The sequence below is a fragment of the Equus asinus genome, chromosome 3 (assembly GCF_041296235.1).
Source record: "Equus asinus isolate D_3611 breed Donkey chromosome 3, EquAss-T2T_v2, whole genome shotgun sequence".
Lineage (NCBI taxonomy): Eukaryota > Metazoa > Chordata > Mammalia > Perissodactyla > Equidae > Equus > Equus asinus.
In genome coordinates, this window is record NC_091792.1 from 153,639,678 (window position 1) to 153,666,025 (window position 26,348).

General features: G+C 46.7%; 1 protein-coding gene across 4 annotated transcripts; it reads left to right on the plus strand.

The window, feature by feature from the left end:
• Window positions 1-300: 300 nt before the first annotated feature.
• HS3ST1 (heparan sulfate-glucosamine 3-sulfotransferase 1) lies at window positions 301-26,348 on the plus strand. Of its 4 annotated transcripts, XM_014866962.3 has the most exons (3): window positions 1,281-1,484; window positions 10,682-10,818; window positions 24,896-26,348. In XM_014866962.3, exon 3 carries the CDS (start codon window positions 25,005-25,007, stop codon window positions 25,938-25,940), a length of 936 nt encoding a protein of 311 aa, XP_014722448.1. In that variant the 5' UTR covers window positions 1,281-1,484; window positions 10,682-10,818; window positions 24,896-25,004; the 3' UTR covers window positions 25,941-26,348. The 4 variants fall into 4 exon arrangements, with proteins under 4 accessions (XP_044623751.1, XP_014722447.1, XP_014722448.1 ...); XM_044767816.2 differs by lacking the exons at window positions 1,281-1,484; window positions 10,682-10,818 and adding an exon at window positions 301-746; XM_014866961.3 differs by lacking the exon at window positions 10,682-10,818 and having other exon boundaries at window positions 895-1,484.

A 26,348-nucleotide genomic window follows, 5' to 3' on the forward strand; every position in this document is an offset into this window, starting at 1 on the left:
TTTCTAAAAGGGAAGCCGGTGACATTACGGGAGTAAAGGGCTCAATTTCCTATAGGAACCATTCCTTAGATGGGAGAGTATTTTTAAACTAAGCAAAGTTAATGGAGGATTTTTTAAGCTTAAAACGACAAATTGGAATTCTCCCAAATATTTACCTTCCAGTATTAAGGTATGGAAGCTCTACTGAAATTTCAGCTAAACTAAATTATTGTGATGTTCATTTAGCATTTTTCTTTTTCTTTTCTTTTCCTTTCTTTTTCTCTTTTTTCCTAACACACTTACTGACCTGCCTTTGAGAGCGACTTGTTTTGGCTCCGAAAAGCGGGTACGTAGGCAGCCAAGCTTCTCCAAGAAGATTCTAACCCCACTCCCTTCGAAATCTTAAATCTTAAGTTGAACTACTGGAAGATGCTGTTCGAGTTCTCACAGAAAACCTCCCAGCGACTGGAATCGGGAGAGGAGGCAGGGAGACCCTGCTTAATTTCAGAGCTGACGTTTGCAATTCTGGTGCACCAGCAAAGCACAGCTGAATTCTCCGCGCTCTCCCGGTAAATCTGCATCCACTCCCGGACGAGAAACCGGAGAGGGCGTGTTCAATGGCGACACGGAGCGCCTGGGAGCCGGCTCCTCGCGCGGATCCCGGCTCAGGCTACCTTGCCGCCGGCGTCCCAGCCTAGCTGCGGTGCGAGCTCGAGAGGATGGCTCCCCCTGCTTCCTGGGCGGCGCAGGGAGCACGGACGCCTAAGGTGGGTCATCTGCCGGGAAAGGAACACGCGGGGGGTGAAGGGGGGAGGGCGCCCGTGGGAGGGGCGCACGTCCCGGGGACTTTGCGGGGCTGGAGAGTTGAGGAAGAGGTGGGCTCCGGATTCGGTCCTACCGTTCCCTAGCAGGGGTGAGGGAATAGGCAGGACTTTCCAGGTTTGCAGCGACGGCAGAGTCATCCAACCCACAATCAGCCCCACCCTCCTGGTCGCCCTGGTCTCCTCCCCCTGGACTGAAACCCAAGGACTCGCGGTGCCAGGTAGGCGGGACCAACTCGTCCAATACCTGTCGATGAGAGCCGAGAGCCGGCCCCGCCACACTGAGCGCAGAGTGGCGAGCCAGGCACCGAGCGGGCCCGAGTTGGGGCAGCACCAGAGCGGGCCGGGCAGCAGTGGGCGCTCGCGATCCTCCTCTGCCCTACGCGGTCTCCCCCAGGGCCCGGCCTTCTCTGTCCCCTCCTCCTGCTCCTGCTCCTCCTCCTGCTCCTCCCCTCCGCGGGATTGATCGCCGAGCCTCCCGCCTGCAAAGTCCCCGGCGCGCGGGTAGCCACGAGCCGCTGCCACTGCCGGGTCTCCGTGGGTGCCCGCGCCCTGCCTCGCCCGCCTGCCCCGGGGCGTCCCGAAGCTCGCTCCGCCGGCCGCCGGTGCTCGGCGGCGCAGCCCATGGCCAAGCCCGAGAGCAGACTTCAGGCGCCGGACCGGCTGGACCGCGGCGCGGCTCAGGTGAGTGCGATGCGCGTGGGGCAGGGGCCGCCAGGCTGGAGAGTGGCAATTCGAGGGGCCTTTGAGGTGCCCTGACCTGGCGTCCCGGACTTAGGACAAGCTCAGAGCCCAAGGTGAGTCGAGGCTGCAGCAAGTGGAGTAGATGTAGGAGGAACAAGGAAGAGGAGTCCCGGAATTTTCCCATCCTCTTAACCTCCTGCCTTGACCCCTCAGCTCTGCAAGTCCCGAGGGACTGGTTTTTTTCCGGGCAGGTGTCTGGGTTTCTGACACTTAGTGGATTGTATTTTTTTCCTTTCCCTAGCAGAGTCGGGAGGTTCACTCCTGTCCCCCGCTTCTCCCTAGGATTGTGCGGGGCAGTGGGAGAGCAGAGCGCAGCGGAGCCCGGGTACCCCTGGGGCTGGGAACTGGGGCGGGGATACAGTCAGCAAAAAGTCAGTCGACCGAGAGAGCGTCCAGAGTGGGGAAACCTTCATCTGGTTTGCCTTTGCATTCGCTTGGAGTGAAGAAGAGATGGGGCATCTCCCGAGGGGCGGGGATGCTCGGGAGGAGAGAGATTGAAGCGACAGACAGTAAGCAGCCTCTTTCTCCGAATGCCAATTATACACGGTCCTGATTCTTCACGTTACTTTTTACCTATTTTTTTTCTGCCTGTTTCTATTTCGAGCACCGTGGGTGGTGGTGGCGGATGAGGGTGAGGGGAGGCGGGGCGCCAACCCGCGGTAGGAGCGCGTAGCCCCCGGCTCAGAACCAGGGGCACACTCTCCGAGCCTGAAGTCTTCAGGTGCGCTCTCCGAACCAGGGGGCGCACCGCGCGCTGCTCCGCCTTCTGGCCCCAGCCTGTCCCGGGAGCCAGAGGACCGGCTTCGAGAGCCAGAGATGGAATGGAGAATGGGGCAGGCACAGGAGCTGGGATGCAGCGCGCGCGGTGTGGGGTGTGCTCGGCGTCGCGGCTCTTTGCCCGCGCTGGGCATCTTCCACTTCACCCCCTCGGCCGGGCGGGCGTCCGCGCTTCCTCGCACACCCAGGCCCCTCTCTCACGAGGGGGGTTGCTTCCCTCCTCCTGCGCCCTCCGCTTTACTGGACCAGTCGTATCCTTGCCTTGCCTTGCACGAGTCTCGCTCCTCCCCCTGCGTTATCTGCCGGCTATTTTTATCCATTAATTGTACCGAGATATTTTGGGGGGTATTCTGGGGAGGTGACTCCAAATCCACAGTCTTTGCGCTGCACTTCCAGACGCGGTGCCCTGCTAGTAGGGAGCAGCCACAAGGAAAGGCCAAGGGATCCTGGAGGGAGTGCGCCCGCTCCTCCTCTTGCTGCCAGAGCTCTCAAAACTAAGGCATCATTGGTTTGGCTGTGCCACCCGCCGCTCGCCGGCGCCGGTGCTTGGCAGGCTTCTGTGGCTGCAGCCGGTGCGCACTAAGCATCTTTTGGGTCCCATTCGTGCGTTCTTGCTTTGCGGCCAGGTCTCACCTTATTTTTTTGAGATGAAATTACAACTTACACTCAAGGGTTAATTCCAGGAATTCCATCTTTAAAAAAAAAAAAAAAAAGGAAGAGGAGATAACCCAACTTCTGCCTCCTTGCATTTCTAAAGCCCATCCTTTGGCTTTCGGAATTATTATTCTTTCTTTCTGCTTTCTCAGGAAGGATTGGAATTGGGTGCAATTAGAATAAGCCTGACCCAGTGAAATTCCAGAAGATAAACACTTCAGCTGCAAATGCCCATGTTCCTCTTTGTATTTCCAGCGCTTAGATTTTTTTTTCCTCTCATAGGATTGCAGAAATAACATTGAAATGGACTATTGTGTTACATAAGGTTTTCTCCAGAGCTGAGCAGAAAAAGATCAGCTTCCAAAGGAGCCTTTCAGGGCTCCAGTGGGTCCCTCTAACTCAGCTGAGTTTGCTGGGGATCGACAACTTCGTGACTAAGCATTCTTAAGTCAAAGCAGTTGATGGCGACAGTCAGATCAATTGTGGATCCCTTAGTGACTCCACTAGAGCGGTGTTTTTGGGCTGCAGATCCAGGCTGAAACCGCCTGGTGTACAATGCACTGTAGCTTTATGATGGGAGATTTTTAGCTTGGGAATAGGGTGAGAAAGCGGTACCCTGAACTTGCAGATGGAATCAAGTAAAGTCCAGGGCTCTTAGCTTACTTGCTGGTGTGCCTCCTGTGAAGCCTCAAGTCCTCCACCCAGTAGATGTGCGGGAACCCTTTTCTTGGACTCCACAATACAGTTGGGGCTTGTGCTTTTGTTGTCAAAAGAAGAAATTCCCCTACTGGAAAAGCCCTGAGAGCTCTTTGAAGGGAAAAGCAAAGCAGAAGCTTTTATCTTGAATTAAAATTTGATAGTGACCGGAAAGGGACCAGGCATATGGACTGGCTGGTATAAAATTGCTTGATTGGCGCATACTGCCTTTCCCAGACCAGGAAATCTACTCAGAGTGGCACATACCAAGCGTGAGTACTGAGTCATATTAGCGCTCTTAAGGCTAGAGTTTAGAGAGAGGGCCAGTAAAATGTATTGATGTCCTGATGGAGCTGAGCCTGTATCCAAGGCCAGGGCCTGCCTCTAAGCCAGGGTTCTTGTGTGAGAGAGAGTCTTGGAGGAGTGAAGGCAACGCTGGAGAGTAGCAACTTTGTAGCTGCTTTGCAGGAAATGCAGTAACTTTCCAGCTATTGCACAAAGCAGTAACTTTCCAGCTGATATTGGAAAAGAACTGGATTGTTCCCTGTCACTTTGGTATAAGTATCTTCCTTCAGTTCCACTAATGATCCAGTGCTTGCTAGCAGGGCCTCCCTTTTCCAATGAGGGTAACGGCAAGGGTGCTAGCTGGATTTGGAGCCAGCTTCTTGTCCCAGGACCCTAAGCAAGTTATGTTTCCCTCTCTGAGCCTCAGATTCTTCCTCGGCAAAATAGAGATTGAAAGATTATTCTAAGAAAGTGAGAAAATGTATGTGGAGAGCATTTTGGCAATTCTGAAACACTAGTGAAAAATGTACAGGATTACTTAACTCGCTTTTCCAGCAGATTTTGTTTGGTCTATTTTAATGTTAGCATTATTTCAGTTTGTGTATGTCTGTGTGAATTACAAATGCTAAACATTAAATGAGGGAGAGGATTTTGTATAATGGGCCAGTGTCTCTTTGTGCTCACCACACCTGAAATCCACCATCACCAGGGCCTCACTGCTTCTCAAAACCAATCCTTTCTTGTTTTCAGGATCAGAGTTAAATTTTTTCAGAGTTTTTTTTTTTCTTTCTTTTTAGCTTAATGTATTTCATATGTCTTAGGAAAATATATGTTTGGAGGAACAGCCCTGAGACTGACTAATCAAAAAAAGGAGGAAAGTTGCGGAAGAGTGTATCAGTTGGGAAAAAGTGATACACGATCAGTTTCCGGAGATGACCTGGGTCTGCCTTGTCTAAATCTGTCATTAGCGTAAAGCACTGGCTCTCTATTGCATTTTTGGTGTTTAAAATTTGTCCCCAGGACCTAGCTAGGTGCTTGGCACTTAGTAGATGCTCGATAAGTATTTTTGAAATAAGTGAATGAATGATTGAACTGAATCTTCACAGCAACTCTCTGCTGTGCACAGGCAGATGGCATCATTTCTATTTTAGAAATTTGGAATCTGCAGATCAGAAAAGTTAATTAATTTTCTGAAGGTACAAAGGATTCCAGATTGGAGTTCAGATCTGTCTGTTCTCATTCCACTCCACTGCACTACTTATGTTGCCACCTCCCTTCCATCGCCACTTAAAATCCTCCTAACCCATAGTGCCCTTTTGCATTTTGGAGGTGCCCAGCAACCGAACAGCCTTCTTACTCCAGGGGCACAACTCTCCCTTCATGGAGGGACTTTTCAGTGGGAGCTGCGGCTCTTTCTCCCTGGTCCATATCTCCAGGCCCTGAAATAGGGCTGAGTTGCCTGATCCCATCTGGGACCTGGAATCTTGAGGGACTAACTAAAGTACTCGAAGACAGTTGAGTGTTTATTTGCCACCATGGATCATGAATCAAGTAGCGTCAGCAGCAGCATCCATATCCCAGGATGTCCCAGGGGTGCCGGTCCCGTGGCATGATCCTGACGTGTTTCCTGGTGCCCAGGGTCACTTCGTTCTTTCTCATTTTCCAAGGCTGGCTTTTCAGCTTCTCATCAATTCCTAGAGGTAACCCATAGTCTTCAAGAGAATTCCCTTTCTCTCTGAGTTAGCTATAACTGTAAGCAGCTGATGCACAGCCTCTCATGATTTGTCTTCAGGCCCGTCCCCCGGCAGGAAGCATTCTCAGCTTCTACTGCCCACAGGGAATTAAGCTCATAGGTTTTTCAGGCCATTAGAATAATATTTACCGGGCCATAGTTTGTCAATAGTTATGTGGAAGCATGAGAGTTCTGGAAAAATGAATACATTATTCTTCCAAGGAATCGCCCGAACATAACGGAAATAGATCCCAGTGGGCATCTTTCCTTTAACTTTTTTTTCCTTCATATTGTGTGCTTTTTGGTAGCTTTCCAGCAGGGGTCGCACACTCAAATGCCTTCGGAGGCCAGGCAAGTAACAGCCTGAGTGAAGCAGGCCTCTGGGCCTGGGTAAGGGGGGGCCCTATAGCTCAGCCCCAACACAGGAGTTGACAGTGGGACACAGGGCCAGTCTTGCCACATCTGTGTGTGTCTGTGTGTGTGTGTTTAAAGATAGGCTGTAAGTTCACAAATTTATGTAGAATCTGCTGACATTTAAGTACCAGCAGCTAATTCAATATTTTTAAATAACACCATGTGGGCCCAGCAAAACAGTTCTGTACATAGGCCTCATCATAGCTTTCCCATAGGCCTCTGATTTATGGCCTCCATCCAGCTTCTGGGGATAGAAAAGAAATTGATTGGAATGTGGGATTCAGTGGAATCAGTTACCCAGCATATGGAGACCAGGCTGTATCAGGAGTGTAGTGTAGACAGAATTCCAGTGAGTTAACCTTCACATTTATGGAAGTTTGTTGTGGTATTCCTTCTCCCTGTCCTAGTGCGCAGGCAGAATGATCACATTTATTCCTTCAACGCGTTTATTGAGTTCCGACCACGTATGGAGCGTTGCTCTACTTACTGGTGACACAGTCGAGAATAAAACAGATGGAAACCCTTGTTCTTGCACTTCTTCTAGTGGAGGACATGGATAAAGGCAAGAGAAATAAGTAAGATCTCTCTTATGTGAGACGGTGATGTGCTAAGGATAAAAATAAGTCAAAGGAAGGCCACAGGAAATGTCAGGGGGGCCAGGAAGCTTGAAGTTCAGTCTTTGCTTCAGCATAACCCAAGTTCTACTGTCTGATGTAAAAGATTTTGGGGTGTGGGAATTTGGACCATGGATTTTATTCTGGGACTTGGTATGTGGGTAAAACCCTGGTAACAGACTATACTCTTTGTTTTAATGAAATCCACTATTGAGCATATTTATTGGGCATCCACCATGTGCCAGGCACTGGATTAGGTGCTAGACTACATGAATGAACAACACCAATCCAGGGCCAGTATCCTCAAGGAAATTGTAGACCAGCGTGGAAGACATTAATAAATGATCGCAAGAGAATAGATAACCGAGCTGAGTGAGGAGTATGGGAAGGGTGTCTTTGCTAGTGAGTTTTGATGCTCAGAACTGACATTCGCCACCTTTTTAATCAAGTCTCTGGTGTGTGCCAAGAACAGTTTGGGTATGTGCTTCTCACCCTAGCTGAAGCCTGAACCCCAGCATCAGTGAAGATTTTTTGAAGCTTTAATTCTTTTCTCTGGCAATGGCATTTTGTATTATTACAAAATTTCATTTTGTATCACAAAAATGAAGTATGTTAAAAATCTGTTCTCAGTGTGAGATGTCCTCGTGCCCTTTGAAACTCTGATGCACCCTCTCCCGAATCTGCCCCAGGCTTTGATATTGATTGACTGCTGTTGCTGGGATAGTTGTGGAGAAGATACAAGATAGTTCCTGTTCTTTTTTTTTTTTCTGCTTTTTCTCCCTAGGTCCCCCCAGTACATAGTTGTATATTTTAGTTGTGGGTCCTTCTAGTTGTGTTATGGATAGTTCCTATTCTTGACAAAGTTATAGCTTAGTATGGCAGGCAGATACATTAGTGAGTTTTTGCATAAAAGGTGATGATACATAGTGTTGAGGCCTCTGCCTGTTTCATTAGACATGCCTTTCCTGGGAACACTTCTGCCACCACCCTGTTTCTTTCTTTCATTGCGATATTCTCTTCCATAGCGTGATTTCATAGCAATGATGTTTATCTGCAGTCATCTTGTTACTTCATTGGCTTACTTGCTGACTAGTTCTCTTGCCCATGAGAATATGTGCTTCCTGAGAGCTGGCATCTGGAGGTGGATGTGTGTTTTTCCCACCAGTTTCTAGAACGGTATGTGTGGTTCCAAGCAGTTGCTCAGAAAAGAAACAAGAGGCAACATTTCTGTCTGGGGGTATTAGAGAGGGCTTCATGGGGGAAGAAATATTTAAGTAAAGAGAGAGACATGGAGAGAAAAGCCAAAGAAGAACAGTAAGACAGAGTCAACATTTGTACAGCCCCCGGGCCCTCCTGGAGAACTCATTTGTCCATTTTAGAGATTCCCAGTGTGGTGAGCCCAGGTGAGTAACTGGCATGTTAACACAGATGCTTCTCTGAATACATCCTGGTCGTGGAAAAGCCCTCTGGCATGAAAAGAATGAAAATGATTAAAAAAGAATGAAAAAAAAGAGAAAAGAATGAAAATTATAATTTCTTAATTTCATGTAGCATGATAGTACCCACTGTCTCCTTTGTCTCCTGTACCCAGTCCTTCAAGGGAGAGAGGGAGCTCTTAGCATCTTCATTCTATTCTTAAGGAAATTGAGGTCTGGAAGTGAAGCAATTTTTCTTAGATCCTCGGAAAGAAGGCTGCAGACCCTGGGTCCATGGCCACAGTTCCCCACCTGCAGTGCGCAGACGGCTCAAGGTGGAGACTTGCTAAATCCCTGGAGGACCGAGTGACCCACATCTTCTATAGGCGAAGAAATATATTTAGATTTAAAACATTCATGTCTCTTTTTATTCATCGAGAACTTCCATTTCAGCACTTTCCAAGATGCATTTCGTGTCTTGTTGAATTTCCTCTAGAATTCCTGCAGATTAGGTACTTGTACGCCCTGCGGTAGGTTGTTTTATGTAAATGTCTTCACTTTTTCGTTTAGGAGAGTAAATCAGAGTCCTGTATCAGCAGTTAAAATACAGTGGGAGAAAGGTGATTTCAGATGCAGCCGAAATGACAAGGCCTGCTCGCCTGCTCGCCTGGCTGTGCTCAGAAAAATAAACGCTTGAGTGGCAAGGAGTGAGCCGGCTGGGCGCCTCCTGTGGAAAACTTGCTTGCACTTTATTTAAATTACCTCTTAAACCAGATTTTTCCCAGCTTCCTGGGTGGGAAGGAGGGAGAGGATGTCAGTTACAGATTTCTGGAATGAGAGTTTGGAGTTATTCTTGTACTGGAAAGAGCATGGCTTTTGAAGTCACATCTGTTTGAATTTCTGATCTCTTCCTTACTGATGGTATCATCCCGAGAAATAGACAGTTTTTCTGGGCCTCAGTTTTTTCAACATTCTAATGAGGATTAAAGGAGCTTGCCAATATAAAATTCCCAGCATAATGCTCAGGAAACCTTCTATTCTTCTTGTGTAGAGTTGCCAGATTTAACAAATAAAAATACAGTACACTCAGTTAAATTTGAATTTCAGATAAACCACATGTAGTGTTTTAGTATAAGTATACCAGAGATACTAAACATTAAGAAGTTATTCATTGTTTTTCTAAAATTTAAATTTAACTGGAAGTCGTACATTTTATTAAACATCCCTATTCTTGCAGTGACGGTTCTGAGCGATTACTTTGGTGAACGTTCTAGAACTCTAGAACCTTAGAAAGTAAAGGGGAGAGTCTAGCCATCCTGAAGGTGAGATGACTTAGCCAGGATATGGTCCAAGGAGAAAAGGAAGGATTATATTCCCTGGCGAGCTAAGCAACAGATCAAACCAAGGCAAGCTCATTTGTTTGCTAAAAGAAGCAAAAGAATTACGGCCCCGACCAGATCTCTCAGTGTGTTTACAAGTGAGCCAGATTCCCTCCCGTGTCGTGAATCCATGCACCAGATTATTCCCAACACCCTTTGCGAAGAAGGTGCTTCAATCCCCTTGAGGCCCCCAGGGTAGGGTTCAGTCCACTGACGCAGCACCTTGTTCAACACAAATATTGCTCTGAGCTCGTTACCGTAGGGCCAGAATTAGAAAGATGAGGCACACACAAGGGCTCCACTGAGTGCACTGAAGGAATACTTTGTGCTTTGAAAACTCACACCTGCAATTGCTTCCTCATCGGCTGAATCCAAAGCTAATAAACCGGTGAGAGGCCCTTTCACAATCGCGCCTCCCGAGGAGATGACCTCAGGTTATAAATTGAGCCCCCGAGATCCCCACTAAGACGCTGGAGTATGTTGTTCTGAGGATGGCTGTGAAAGTGTTGCGTTTCCATTTCAGGTAATAACCTGATGGGGAGCTAAATTAACAAGACTTTCTTGGGTGTGGACTTTCCAAAGCAGAGTAGTTTTATGCTTTTTTCAATGATGACATTTTGCTCATGCTGAAATAATCAGTTTCTGTTGCATGTCATGCTACTAACTCCTCCTTTAACCTGATCTGCTTACTAGTAGCATGTTTATATGGAATATGGACCAGAAAGAAGGGAAACGACATAATGGTTAGCCCCTGGTCTTACCCAGCCAGAGGGATCTGGTTAGAATCCACTTTGCTACTTCTCAGCCATGAGGTAGGAGTTGAGTTACTGCGTGTCTCTAAGCCTCAGTCTCTGCCTCTGTTAAATGGGCATAATTAAAATTCTAGCAGAGGATTGCTTAGTGCACATTAAACCAAGTAAGTTATGTTCAGCATTTACACAGTGCGTGGCTCATAGTCAGCATGAAAAAAAAAAAAGTTGCTGTTAATAAGATGTCAAAGGAAAGCACTGTAGGCCTCTAGATTGCAAGCTCAGTGTCGTGTCAGAGGCCATGGACTGAATCTCATGCATCGTATTCATAGGGGAGTGTCTGAGTCTTTTGCCGTTTGTTTCTTTAGTCTTAATTTATATAATTCAAACAAACTTTATCATTTCATTTTCTGCGCCAACAGATAAGAAGCAGCAGTGTAGAAAAGTAATGGAAGGAGCTGTTCGGGGAAGACACAAAGTACAGAAAGAGAAAGGGAAGGAGGGAGCAGGAGAAGCGACGAGAACGAAGAATACAGGACAGGACAACTGTTAAATGCAGGTAGAAGGATTCCAAGAATATGAAAGTCCACTGACGCTGTGTACGGGGCAGTGCTCAGGAGTCCTTGATTAAATCCCGATGCAGACATTTGAGTAAATGCCACCCCTATTCCCATTCCCAAGGCTCCTCAGGACCCCAGCTTAATGCCCATGACCTTGAGGGAAGGACACCAAAACTGTAATGGTGAAACTGGAAAGAGCATGGAACGAGATATAACCAGTGAAGCTTGGGCTTTCTCCCTGTTCTATGACAGCATGAAATCACATAAAAACTGAAGACAAGGGAACTGAGTGCCATCTTGTGGAGGGACCGGCCACAGTGCCCCTCCTGCTCCTCCTCTTCCTGTGAGGGGTTTGTTTCTTTTGGTTTGGTTTTAAATTCCCATTCATTAAGAGTCGGCTGTTATAAAAGAGAGTTTCAGCTGGCTCGATGCCTTCTGCCCAGATGCCTCCCTGTGAGGTGGGCACCGCGCTCCTGTCTCTCTGAGCCCTGACTACACACATGTCACAGGAACTGAGCATTCCCAGGGGATGGGTCCCTCCTCCTCAATCTTTCTGCAAGGTGGGAGCATCCTTGAGGCCAGAGCATTTTGGAGTTCACGGTGACTCTGGGCACAAGAGAATGCCCCCTGCTCCAGAAGGGAGTGTATTATTTGAGATATTTGACATTGGGGAAATGATTTTATTTTCCCAAACCTTGGTTACCTTATCTGTTAAATAGAATTATATTTCCTCATGGACATTTGCTGTGAGAATAACATTTCATAACGTACATAAAACACCCATTCGAGAGCCTGGTACTGAGTAAGTGTTTATAATGCTGCACTTAGTACTAATCATTTGCTTTTCTCGCTGGTAAGCCTGGTTTTGTTTGGAAAGTAGATCAAGAATGTCACTGAGGATTAGCTGTGTATCACCTTCCAATCTGCCTCCTCCTTCTGGCCTATCCCACTCCAGGTGGTGAGAGGGCCGTGGTGTCCCCGGGCAACCTCTCTCATCACTCTGCTCTGTCATAGGAAGACAGCAAGGTTGAGGAGCTCTCTTTTAATCAGGGGAGGAAATCCCTCTCAAAAGCCTACAGGAGAGTCCCCCATAGGTCCCATTAGCCAAAAAGTTGGTCACCTGCCCACAGCCCAAAATTACAGAAGAGGAAACTGAGGCACACAGACATTTGAAACAGTGGAAGAGGACAATTAATCGACTACAGTAACCTTGAATTGATCCCTCTTGCCTTTGAGCAACTATTACACTCGTGTTTGTATATTGTAATTGGCAATTGATCCTGCTCAGCTTCATAACATCTCTTTCAGTGCTGTCTTCAGCTGAAATACAAATCTTGTAGTCTTCTGGTTTCACTTTTTTTTTTTAACTCCCAGCTCCCCAAATTTTACGACCATTTGCAATCTGCTATATTTCTCTGTGTTGATCTCTCCAGCCCTGACCTGAGCAATCTTTGCAAAACAGAGATATAATCAGGTCCCTGCCCTGTCCCCTGATGCAGAATGTCCCATGGATCCCCATTGTTTACAGCGTTAACGTTTGGGACTCCAAACACTGTTAAGTGCAGGAGTTTTTAGCTCAAGAAGAGATCTGGGCCCAGCCACAGCGCTCCATCGCAGTATTCTCTTGGGCAAGTTAGTAATTGCTCTAAACCTCAGGTATTATTCATGATTTCTAGTTACATATTTTTTTCATACACTTATTTATTTAATGTTTAATCTGTTCCAGTAGATGAAATTGTAGGAAGATGAGGATGTTGTCTAGAGCACCCAACCTGGATCGAACCTGAACCGGTGCCTGGCAGATAGTTGGCTCCCAAGAAATAATTGAATGAAAAAACTAAGGACCGCAATACCTCTGTTTCATAGAGTTGTCAGGATTAAATGCGGTGATGCATGTAAAGCACTCAATGCACATAGTGGGTGCTCCAAAGCTAGCTCTTTTGCTATTTTGTTTTTTATAATAAAAATCTTGATGAGATTCGAGTCCTACAGCATGGCATTCACATCCTAATCTTTCAAGCCTCATTCCTCCCCATTCTCTATTCTATACACAAGCTTCATACTCCAACCACAGGACTGCCACCCCTTGTTCCCCCAGATAAACCAGGAATGTGGATGCTTCCACCCTTTGCACGTGCTGTTCCCTCTACCTTGAATCCCTGCCACCCTCTCTGCTTTCTTACCAGGTTCAGACTGTATTATCCTTTTGGGTCTGTTTTGGATGCTCTCTGGGTCCACCTCCTCCCCATTCCATAATAAATCATTATATGGGTGGTAGCACTGTGGATCTGTCTCTTCTGGACACATAACAGAGCTGTACTTTCCTTCCTGTTTGAAGATCCACGGCGTGGCCCTGTGACTCTCTATGGGCAGTGAAAGTGGGGGAAGTGACATGTGTCACATCTGGCCTCGAGCCTCAAGAGCCAGCTCATGCCTTATGAGTCTTCTCTTCCCCGCTGGCATCATGACCTGCACTATTCAAGTCAGCAGGGATTCTGTTTTTCTGGGACTCTGAGGGACTTGAGGGAGCGGGGTCCTGCCACCCACCCATGTGGGACAAGCAGCCAAAGGGAGGGGCCACTGAGATGACTGTGTTTATCTCAGCTTGCCCTAGCGTGGCCTGAGTGAGGCAGGCTTGTTCATTTCTCCTGGTGCTCCTTCTCGTTCAGGTGATATTGTTAGAATTGCGTGTTGGCTTGGCTGCATCCCTCAGGAAGCAGCTCCCGGGAGAGCAGGACAAACCGCTGCTCCTCAAGCTTCTCAGCCCCTCGTGTCCGGTCTGGGATGTAATGCACAATTGCCGAATGAAACGTGGATTTGTGTGGTGAGAAGCGGGGGAAGGCCCTCAGGTCATGAGATATGGGAAGTGAAAGTGCCATTATTATAAAAAGAAATATCAGTCTTTGAGAGAAGGAGGATGTCGTAGCTCAGATTGCTTGAGCTCAGATGGGCAGCTGTCCTTTGTCACCCCGAAAAGGAGTGAAGACCTGAGAAAATGTTCCTGGGTAGAATCAGTGCCACCTGGAGCTCTGTCCTTTCCCGAACTCTCTCATCGCAGCCATATGCACATCGGCCTTTCCCCGGCCATGTGGGCCCCTGTTCCAGGGCCATCTTTACACTCTTAGTCTTGACGGTGGTGCCTGCCTTTTCCTGCTTCTGATCCCCCACCACTGTCCCTTCACTGCACACATTCCAGCAGAAGCAGCAGAAGGGCTCTGGGTGGCATCGGGCCATTTGTTAGGATTCTAGTGACATAGGCCACCGGCCCTGCTGCCTTAAACAATCCCATGTGTTGAGAATTGCTTCACCTGCTGCCTTTTCTTGCTTGAGTGGTTCTTTATGGTCCTCTGCTAAGGATGGCACAAAGGCTAATTATCTCAATAGTTGTCCTTTAAAAACATTAGATTAAGAGCCACAGTATGCTTTTCATTCTGCTTTTTTCTTTGTCATCTGTCTCTCTCTGCATAGCTCTCAGTGCTTGAAATTTTCTGCAGAGTGCTTTTTTCTTACTTGTCAATCTTTGGAATGTTGTGATTTCTTTCTTTATATATGACAGTTATTTAAGCAGACTAGTTGTTAGAAAATCTAAATCATTGCTATTATTCTTCCTTTCTTCATTTCTTCGAGCTAGTATTATCAAGCTACTATTGATGAGCGAATATTATTGAGCTCTATTGAGGGTCTACCCTGTGTCAGGTGGGCGAGGGCTTTTTTCTGTCATATCTCATCTAATTTTTATAGCTACTCAACACCGTGGGAAGCAGTCCCTTTCTTCAGTTGGGGAAACTGAGGCCCAGAGAGGAAGGTGCTTTTCCATGGGCAAAATACTAAGCCAGGATTTAAACCCTGGTCCATCCGAACTCACTTGCTTTGATCTTCCCACAGCATTCCATTTATTTCTGTATTCTCCTGCTTATATACTTTAGCCCAGACATGAGTTAAAAGCATTGAACTTGGTTTTTGTCCTCCCCAGACCTGTGAATGATACTCAGGTATTTTTCCATGAAATGTGTCCCAAACTTCCTCTTCCTGGCCTCCTTTAAGTTGCTAAGATAGTGTCTATCCCATAGCCTCCTTCATCTCATTGGGCTGGAAGTATGTGTTTCTATATCCACCTTTCTCCTTCCACAGTGGGCTCTTTGGGAGTTACCGGGGAACCGGGACAATGTGTCCCTGGACAGTGCCTGGGAGAAGGGCTGCAGTCAGGAAGCCGGCTATCTGTGTCCTGAGCAAATGACACATTCTCCCGGGCAGTGTCTGAGGGGAGAAGGAGGGTAATTGTAAGAAGAAATCTTAAAATCCAATTTAGTGACTCACAGTATTGAACATCTTTCTCCCTATGACTCTAAGCATTTGAAGAAAAATTATGCAAACTTCTGCAGGGATAACAACAGGACAAAATGATGGCACGTGGCCCTGTGGCCTCTGATGCCCTGTGTGTCGTTCTTGGCAATTTGGGGGAAAATGCACGGGATTCATGGGTGCTTGCCAACTGTGCGGTGATGATAGCTGTCCATTTCAGCAAGGGAGGCCCACACAGTCAAAATGGTACCTGTTGGGAGGGTGGGTCACCCCTGGAGCAGGAACTGAAGCCACGCACAGCCGAGGGCACTGAGGTAGCCCAGCTCCTGTCTCCTATCTGCCAGCACAGCTCCCTTTTCCACTCAGCGGCACTGAGTAATGAGAGGCCCTGTCCGCCCTCCTGTCACGGAGCTCTGCCCTGCACTGCCTGTGCCAGTGCATTTCTGCTTCTAACAAAGGATTCAGTTAGGTCACCGCTGCCTCTGTGCACAGCACTGCAGATTAAACATGTTGAGAAGTGGCTCCTCCTCCTCCTCCCTCACCACGGCCACACACACCTGGCTGCTCATCATTCATGCAGGGGCATTTATGAAGGACCCACTGCGTGCCCCTTCACAAACAGACAGCCTGAACCGTTCTATGTGTCACTGTCCTTTCTTCCTTGAGCCTCTGCCTGGTTGAGTCACTGCAGTACTTTGGATCATGAACAAATGTGTTTGAATAATTATCATCCCTGGATCCCATTTATACCACACAGCCTTCTTTTTTTAGGGACGAAAATAGCTACCATGATTTAAGGGCTTGCCATGGGCCAGGCAATATGGCAACATTGTAAGCATCCACATAGACTATTTTATGGAATCCTCACAATCGGTGTGTGGGGCCAGGGCAGTAGATCCAAGGCTCTGAGTTTCAGTACTGCCTGGTGGATTTTAAGTCACAGAGCTGACATTTGAGCTGGGGATTTTGGCTCTAAAATCTCTGCGAATTCCAGCATCTCCCCGCCAGTCCCCTCTGCAGATAATACCACCTCTGTGGCCAGACCCATCCCTCTCTGTTTTGTCTACCACAGTTGTTTCCAATCCTGGGATTAAAAACAAACTGCCCCAACAATACTAAGAAATGAAAACCAAGGGCACATTGACCACCTCAGCCCAAGACCAAGGGGATCAGAAGCCGAATCTGAACAGGCACAGACATTCCAGGCTCACGGCGTCCTTGTCATTCCAAGGGTTGTGGGTGGGAGACTGGTTCCGCTGGGAGCTTGCTAGATACACCAACTCTCAGACCTCTCCTCAGACCTTGGGTCAGAATCTGCATTTTTGAACTAGATTTCCATAGATGGGTGTGCACATCTGAGTTTAGAAAGCACTGTGCCCAGCGATTGTAATGGGGCAGCCTTAGCTCCTCCGAGGGCAGCTTTCGTCCCCTTCCACTTGCAACTCCTTAGCCAGATCCTTCAACCCTAATCTCTCATCTAATTTGGAGTAGAATGTTGTGTGCGTTGACTTCAGACTATCTATGTGACAGGTTGTATTTATCCTTGTTATAACATGGAGTTCTCAGAGGCTCAGAAACAACACTGTGATTGAAATCTCCTGGCCCCAAATCCCTGCCACACTATGCTGCCCTCCCAGGCTTGCCCTCCTTCCCTCCATCCTGGAAAGTGATGTTCATTATCCAGGTAACTTTTTGTAAATATGGAATCTCCCAGCATTGCCTTGAATGGAAGGGAGCACAGCAAGGCTGGAGAAGGACTGTTCAAAGAGTCCTCTTCTTTTTCAAAGGGAAAATGGGGCCAGTTGCACTTCCTTTTCCCAGACAGTGAACGTGGCCCAGGGAAACTTACTGACATTACGTGGACTGACCTTGGGTCTCTTCTACCCTGAACTCGTTTCACCCCATCCTACCTCACAGCAGTTACCATAAGTAAATCCAAACAAAAGTGAATGTCAACATTTGTTGAAGAGTGTCATGTGTAGGCAATTTCAAGAAAATAAATATTTATGTGAGTCTGGAGATATCACTGTCCTTTCGCAGACTGACAGGAGCAAGCTAAATCTGTTTCCTTTTTCTTGGTTTCCAAGATGACCTGCCAAGGATGGAAATTTGACACCACTGCAGCAGGCTCTTAAGTAGTTGTATAAAGGGGAGAGTGAAGACATTTTTGACTCCCAAAGATCAACAAAACATCTTATACTGTTGATTGCTCAGAAGTTTGGTTGGATGCAGAAATGACAGTTGTGTTGTTCAAACTGTCTTTACTCAGGTTTCAGTACACTCCAGAAAATTAAATCACTCAACACCTCGGGATCCCTGGAGAGAAGCAGTTCTTGCATGGTCGTATAGGAGATCTCATCCTTTTGCTATCTTATCATGCTCTGGAGTCAGCGCTCCCCTCTGCCTGGAATGCACTCTCCACTGCCCACGGGGAGGCATCACCGTTCAAAGGAAAAAAAGCACAGAGCTTTAGAGTTGGCCTGCGGAATTTTAGTTTTCACGCTTCCTGGGTCTGTGACCTTGAGAAGGTCATTTAACCTTAGTAGAGGTTTCCTCATCTGTCATGGGGAAAAATGCAGGACACTAGCATTTGCGGAATGCCTGTGGTGTGCCAGGCACTGCACCATATATTCGGCATGGGTGATCTTATTTCATTCTTGATGGCATCCATATGAAGTAGGTTTTAGCCCATTTTGCAGAATGGCACATTGAGCCCCAGAGAGGTAAGAAACGTATCTGAAGTCAGTTAGCTATAAGAATTCTAGCCTGGAACTGTCCAATTGCAAGAGCTTCTTTGCTTTGCCACTAATACATACTACTTTCATTGCTTAAAAAATATAAAATACAATGAGAATAAGCACCTCCTAGTATTGTTGCAAGTATTAGAAGGGATAGTTTATACACAAGTGACTACACACCATGGGTGCTCAGTAAGTAACCTCTTCCTTTCCAACTTTTTTGTTAAATCCCTTAAAGGACTTGTGGTCGAATATTTTGATCACTTCTGTATCTGAGAGGAGATTCTTGCCTGTGCCAGCTGTATCACCGTCTTTTGTTGAGGGGCTGGGAAAGTGTCCTGCAGACTAAGGGATCATAGGCATTGCGATTCCTGAGGCACTAAATTTATCACTTGTGAAATAGTCTAGTTATTTCATTTTATCCGTGAATATATTCCAGTGATGGGACTGCGAGAATATATTGTAGTTAATTACATTCGAAATCTAGGTCATGATGTGAATTATGTAATAAGAAGACTTAGGGAGAAAATTAAAATATTTTTGAAGGGTTATTTCACTGCTTCCCCTCCTTTTTTAATTAAAATATTTTCTAGACTTTCAGATGATCTTGTCCAATCACTCTTAGACATTTTGAGACCCCCTTTCAACATGTGGTTTCTGCTTAACTCTCTAGGGATGAAAAACTCACTGCCTTTTGACACAGTCTTTTTCACAGACAGACAACTGCTAAATTTCTTTCTCTACTGAATTAAAAGCCTTTCCCAGTGTGGCCATTTGCCTAACTTTCTACTACATTTGACACATTCACTCAGCAAATAGGATCTCTAGCACCTACTGTGTCCTAGAATGTATGCCAGGCCTTGGGTGATGCCATGGAGAGAGGCAGGACACTGATGAGGAGGCGCTGATTTGACATTGCTGGGTGGAGAGGCAGACAGTAAACAAGCAAATATAATTTTGGATAGTATATAAGGAATATAAAATGGGACAATGTGAAAAAAAGTGATTAAAAGAGAGCAGGTGGGTTCTTGCATCTGGGAAAGCCAGTATTTGAAATGAAATCTGAATGACAAGATAGAGCCAGCCCCAGAAAGCCTGGGACCCAGCATCCTGGAAAGAGGGAGAACAAATGCCAAGGCCCAGAGCAGGCATGGACTCAGTGTGTTCAAAGGAACAGAAGGTCACTGAGGCTGGAGCTTGGCTTGAAGGAGCAGACTGAGGCCAGAGGGGCAGGTGGGTCCCATGCTAGGGGCTTCCAGGGCCTACAAAGGAGTTTGGATTTAATCCCAAGTGCAAGGGAACCCCTGGCTGGAGGCTTCTCCCTGTGTTGCCCATGCCTGGCAGGTGGTCAGCATCTTCACAGTGGGGCCCGAGGAAGCCTACTGTTGCTGATAGGAAAGACTCTTATCTTTTGAATTCTTGAATCTCAGGGCTTGGTTTATCACTGCAGGACCAAGAAAACAGCCTCCCTGATAAAGGGGAGTAAACAGAGGGGGTCTGCCTCTCTTTGGGGGACCTTTAGCCCATCTACAAGAGAAGGACAGGTTCATTTTGCTCATCCTAGCAAGCGTGGGGCCTCCCAAGAAATCCGGTCCCTCCCCAAAGAATCGGTGCCAGGCATGAAGGCAAACAGAACTGAGAATCACATCAAGGAGCCCAGTGCCTACTGGACCACTAACTCTGGGCATTGCCGAGGAGGGAAAGGGGAAGCGAGCCTTTGCCTGCTCCCACTGAGTTTGAATCTAGTTCTTCCTCTAACTTTCTGCTTTGAGAACACTTCATTGCTTTGAGCCTCGCTTTCTTGTAATGATATAATTTCCCCCCTGAGGACTTGCAGTGTGCATCACGAGGGCCCTGCGTACCGAGTTGCCAGCCTGGTGTCTGCTCAGTAGCAAGTGCCACAGATGGCAGCTGCCATCATTGCTTTTGGCAAGGGATGTGACCTGGATTCTAGGTGCTGTCGAGCATTCTGTCCATGCCCAGGCCCACTCACGGCTCCAAACTTTCAGAAGGTTCCACTTGTTCAGTATTACCTGGTTTGCTTCTGGAGGGAGAATAATGAACTTATCTTTGTGCTGCCTACAAGTTCAAACTTGCCTTCCTGTCCCTTTTCCTGTTTGGGAAGCTCCCGATTTGTGAGGGGGGCGGGGGATCTTCCGATTAAGAGAATGCTTTCCACACTAGAAGAGCTTTCAGATTAAGAATTACAGCTTCACTCAGTGCTCTGTATCTCTCTGCTGTCCACGTCAGTTGCCACCAGCCACACGTGGCCGTGAGATGTGCTGTGAGAGTAAATGTATACACACTGGATTTTGAAGTCTTAATACAAAAAAAATGCAAAATAGCTCTTTAATTTTACATAGTGATTTTTTGTTGGAGTGATAACATTTTTGATATATTGGGTTACATAAAATATTTCTTTTTTTAATGTGGTTCCTGGAAAATTTTAAAGTGCATATGTGGGTCATTTTAACATTTATAATACAAGTGATAACAACACAGGATTTGTCATGGGGCAAGATGTGACGAGGTGTCAGAGACATAAATAAATCGTGGTTGCTCTCACTTTTGGGAGGGGCTGCTGTTACCTTTATGAGCGTCTCTTGATTGCCTATGAAGATTTGAGTTTCTGAGAATGTAGTAAAGCTGTGTGTTACACTTTTATTTACACAATTCGTCTGCTACATAACTACTATGGGGAAGGTGCTGTGGTTAGCATTATGGAGAGGAGAAGGCATTGGTAAAAATAGGGAATTCATCTCATTGCTTAGCTAAAATGTTAGACACATAGCAAAAATTCAATAAATATTTGTTCAATTAATGAAAAAGTGCATGTATGGCTCACCTTCTATTTCTATTGGACAGTGCTGACAGACATCGTCTCATTTTAGTCTCAGAGTAACCATTTGAGGTAGGTGAGTTATTACCATTTTATACATGAAGAAACAGAGGCTAAGAGAGGTTAAGTCACTTTGACTAAAGTAAAAACTAGAGACAGGATTCCTGACTCCATAGCCTATGTAATTCCTTTTGGCTCTTCTACCGAAAAAAAACAAATGAATGAGTTTGACCTTGTGCTGTACGCACCCTGACTATCAGCTGACTCTGGAGTTGGTGACCAGGGGGTTGTCACTGCTGGGTAGATTTTTTTGGAATTTTCTTCTTCAGGATCCCAAAAACATTGTCATTATTTCATGTGAAGACCACATGCCAGAGAGACAGCAGTCACAGCAGATAGAGTACAGAACTGGGATTCAGGAGCCACAAGTTCCAGGCCCAGATTTTCTATGTGACCCTGGGCGAGTCATCTCAGAGCCTCCTCAACCATAAAATGAAAGGCAGGAACCTAATGACTCTCTTCTGCTCTGATGTCCATAATTCCATTGTCAAGGTCAGCGTGACCCGGATGTCCTGGCTTACAGGTTCATCTGAGCTTGGGAATCTTTTCTTTTCTGAGTGTTACTAAGTGGCACAGAAATTTTGGCTGTGCCACTGAAAAATTCAGATTATCAGACTACAAGAGGAGGAAGTTGGCTCTTAATGTCCACTGTGTGTCCAATATATTTTATATATATTTAGATCTATATATGTGTGTGTCTATACATACACACACTATATATTTATATAAAGCTTAAAGTTTCATGCATGCACATGCTATACATATATATATAGCTCTTTCTCCATATAACTCATACATACACATGCTTCTCTCTTTCTTTCTCTATATCTGTCATACAACAGTATATGTAAACAAATATGTAATTATATATAAATAAAAATTATATATAAATACATCACGTAGCAAATATATATATATATTTTAGTGTGTGTGTATGAGACTTTAGCTAAGTTTTTTTTCCATATACCTCAAATATTTTTGGAATGTAGAAGGCTTAGAATAAATGAATACATTTTTAGAAAGTATTAAAGTAGAAACGAGGAGCTTTTAAGCTATTAACTGCCCAGGTTTTTTTTGCTTTTTTTTTTGTAAAGGACAAACTATATTTAGTTTCTTCCCCCTGCCGTCTGCTGGTATTCTCCTTTAGGAAAAAGATCTCAGATGTGCACTGTGCTCACCAGGATGTCTCATAATAGAGTGGAAAGAGCGTGAGCAGTCAGACGATCTCAGATCCAGCTTCTGACTCTGTCCCTTAGGTGTTGAATGATTGGGATCTGTAGCCGTTTCCTGAGTCTGAATACAGAGCTGTAAGATGGGGAGAGCAATACCCACCACCAAGAGTATCGCTGCCTAGTGTGGAGTGGCTACTTTCTCCCTCACTTCACCCACCCCCCCACCCGAACACATGCAAACACACACTCACACATGTACACACACAAACACATACAAGCACACATGTGTGCATACACACACACAAGCCAAACATGTAAAAGGTAGACATAACTGGTCCATTTGGTCAACCCACCTGGGCAGTTGAGAAGGAAATGGAATTTGACTGAAACGTACTGAAAGGTTCAGATGAGTAAGGAAAAGGCCCATTAAATTACGCTCATCCAATTGATACCCAACCTGAAGTGAGTTCGCTCACCCGTTGCACAGCAAGCCAATCTCTGACACCGGGTGTGGTGGAAGAAAGTAGGAATTTTATTTTTGCACAGCGCTGAGCAAGGAGAGAGGGCAGCTAATGCTGAAATCCCAAACTCCCCGAAAAGCTAAAAGGAAGGATTTTTATTTGGGGTTTTAGGTAGGGGAGGGGGAGCATATGGCCTTGCTGGTCGGAGCTTTCCCACCAGCCTGTCTTTGGCCTTGAGACACTTGCAGAGAGGAGGGAGCCCGTGACCTTGCTGGTCAGCAGCTTCCCCACCAGCCTGTATGTCTTTGCGGGGAGGAGATAATCCAGTTGCTTGTCCTTGGCCGGTGTCTGTCTCCATGGAGGATAGTGGATTCTGGAGCCAGGAAGCCAGAGAGCAAGCAGGGAATGAGTGTTTTGGTTTTAACCCCATATATGCCGGGTTTAATGTGGGGAAACTGATATCAGGGTCAGTATCACAATCAGTAGATCCAACCTGGAACCACATCTTGCTTATTCATCCCTCCTTAAACATTTTTATTTCTTTTTTTCTAAATATTTACGTCAGCTGATGTTGCAAGTCCCTTCCCCAGTGTTCTGTGGTTCTAGAAAGATTTCCAGCTATTGAATGCTTGCTCTTTAATATAAATTTTTCAAAACAGTTAATACGGCTGATATCTGAGGGCGGTAGATCAATTTGTTTGATCATAAAAATGGAAGCCCTGAATATTGTTCTTCGTTTTGAACAAGTTTTAAATTAATACAGTGAATTTTAAACTTGGTATAAAGAAGATGATGGGCCCTCTTGATATATAACATTTTTACTGGCTCTGTAAATCCCACAGTCCCCAAGCCGGGCCTGTCTCTAACCTTCCCTAACAGTTTAGACATAGATTACTTAAAAGAGAGCATCCAGTCTCCCCTTTCTGGGAGAGGATCAAACACGGATTGTTGCGTATGAGCTCCCTAAAAACATGAGCCCTGACTCATCTGTCTTTGGGAACCCCATGCAAACTCACCCAGTAGTGTCTGTGTCCTTGAGGGACTTTAGTGCCTAAATGTGATAAATCTCAGACAGGTGAAGAGGAGAGAGCCTCAAGGAGGCAGTTGGTGGAAAGAGAGCCCTGCGTTTAGAGGTTTGAATTTGGGCTATGAATTTTGTACCAGACTAAATTTTTGTATCCTTGGGCAAGACTCTCATCTGTAATTGTCCTGCCTTCTTACCTTACACTGTGAGGTTGCAGTGACAGTCAGTGGAGCTGGCTACGAGACCACTTTATAAAAAGTAAAACTTTGCATGCATGAAAGTTTTTTGCTTGTTCTATTGACCTCACCTGTTTATCCCTCTGGGCCCACCTCAGACATTTCTTCTGCTATGAAGCCATCCCCAGTTGTTTCAGGCAACAGGAATGAACATATGGCCTCACAGTACCCTGCCCAAACGATGATTGTAATATATATTGTCCTGATTGATGCCTGTAGTCAGGTTGTATCAGTTAACTTTTACCAAGATTGTGCTGCAGTGCAAACCACTGCAAAACTCAACGACTTAAAACCACAACAATGCTTTCTCACTCATGAGCCGGGTTAGCTGCGCTCTGCACAACGGACTTGCGGGGTGGCTCTGCTGCATGTGTCTCTCATCTTCCTCCCCGGAACAGCGGCTGACCAGGGCACACTCTCCTCGTGTTGATGGCAGAAGTGCACCGGCCAGGTGAAGCACACAGGCCTCTTAAGGCTGGGGACTGGCCCATTGTTGTTTCTGCTCACACGCCATTGGCCAAACTCAAACCAAATTTCTGGGAAGCACACTACCCCCACAATGAGGTTACGGGAAGGGCTGGACTCAGGGAGAGGGGAAGAATTGGGACTAAACGTTCAATCCTTCATAAGGTTTCCCCTGCCCTATTAGAGTAGAAATCAATCTTCCACACAGGTTCACCTGCCCTATTAGATCAGGAGCCTCTGAGGGGGGAGAGGGCAGACACAATGCCTGCTTCTATATCACCTGCCCGAGGCTGGCAGGGAGCAGATATTTCACTGGTGTTTGCTGAGAGCCAAAAGACCATTCCAACCCTTTTCTTTATAGCAGAGGTTGGCAAACTATGGCCACAGGCCCACTCTGGCCATGTTTTTACACAGAGAGCTAAACATAAAGTGTTGGAAAAAAATCAAAAGAATAATAAAATGTAGTAAGTATGAAATTCCGATTTGTGTCCATAAATAAAGTTTTATTGGAACACAGCCACGCCCCTTCCTTTATGTATTGTCTGTGGCTGCTCTAGAGCAAAACAGCCTACTTGGAGTTGCCATAGAGACAGTCTGTCCTGCAAAGCCCAAAACATTTACTCTCAGGCCCTGTACAGAAGCTGTTTGCGACTCCCTGCTTTGCAGGATAAAGAACCTCAGAGCGCCCCAGGGAAGTGAATGCTGTGCCCAGACTACAGAGTTGTCAGCTGGATTAAGCCCTCTATCTAGGGTTAATATTTTCCCTCTTTGTTTCCTAGTAATTGGCGGCCTGCGACACCAATGTGTCACTGATCAGGAGGCATTCCCTGCGGCAGCGCTCCATGACCCAGCGGCGCCCGGCCCACTGAAGCCACCGTGGTGTCCAGCATGGCCGCGTTGCTCCTGGGCGCGGTGCTGCTGGTGGCCCAGCTCCAGCTAGTGCCTTGCCGCCCCGCCGCGCCCGGGGCCGAGCCGGGCCAGCAGGAACTGGTGGGGAAAGCGGCCACCCTGCAGAACGAGGTCCGAGCTGGCGCGGCCCCCAACGGCTCTGCCCAGCAGCTGCCGCAGACCATCATCATTGGCGTGCGCAAAGGTGGCACCCGTGCGCTGCTGGAGATGCTCAGCCTGCACCCAGACGTGGCGGCTGCCGAGAACGAGGTCCACTTCTTCGACTGGGAGGAGCATTTCAGCCAAGGCCTGGGCTGGTATCTCAGCCAGATGCCCTTCTCCGCCCCGCATCAGCTCACGGTGGAAAAGACCCCCGCGTACTTCACGTCGCCCAAAGTGCCTGAGCGGGTCCACAGCATGAACCCGTCCATCCGGCTGCTGCTCATCCTGCGGGACCCGTCGGAGCGCGTGCTGTCCGACTACACCCAAGTGTTCTACAACCACGTGCAGAAGCACAAGCCCTACCCCTCCATCGAGGAGTTCCTGGTGCGCGACGGCCGGCTCAACGTGGACTACAAGGCGCTCAACCGCAGCCTCTACCACATGCACATGCAGAACTGGCTGCGCTTCTTCCCGCTGCGCCACATCCACATCGTCGACGGCGACCGCCTCATCAGGGACCCTTTCCCCGAGATCCAAAAGGTCGAGAGGTTCCTGAAGCTGGCGCCGCAGATCAACGCCTCGAACTTCTACTTTAACAAAACCAAGGGCTTTTACTGCCTGCGGGACAGCGGCCGGGACCGCTGCTTACACGAGTCCAAAGGCCGGGCGCACCCCCAAGTGGACCCCAAACTCCTCAATAAACTGCATGAATATTTTCACGAGCCAAATAAGAAGTTCTTCGAGCTTGTTGGCAGAACATTTGACTGGCACTGATTTGCAATGAGCTAGTCTCGGAACCTTTCGTATTGTAAGTTACGGTGTACACCTAGGGGAAGAAACAAGAATTTTAAAAGGGCATTTAAGCTATAATTTATTTGTAAAATCCATAAATTACTTCTGTACAGTATTAGATTCACAATTGCCATATATACTAGTTATATTTTTCTACTTGTTAAATTGAGGGCATTTTGTATTGTTTTTCATGGTTGTTAACATGTGTAATATGTCTCTATATGAAGGAACTAAAATATTTCACTGCAGAAAAAAAAAACTCTGGAGACGCTGTCTTTTTTGAATATAATTAACTTGCCCCCAACTCAAAATAGCTGCCTGTGTTGCATTTATTGAAGAATCTATATTCCTTTGTTACTAAAAAAAAAAAAAAAAAAAATGTTTTCCATG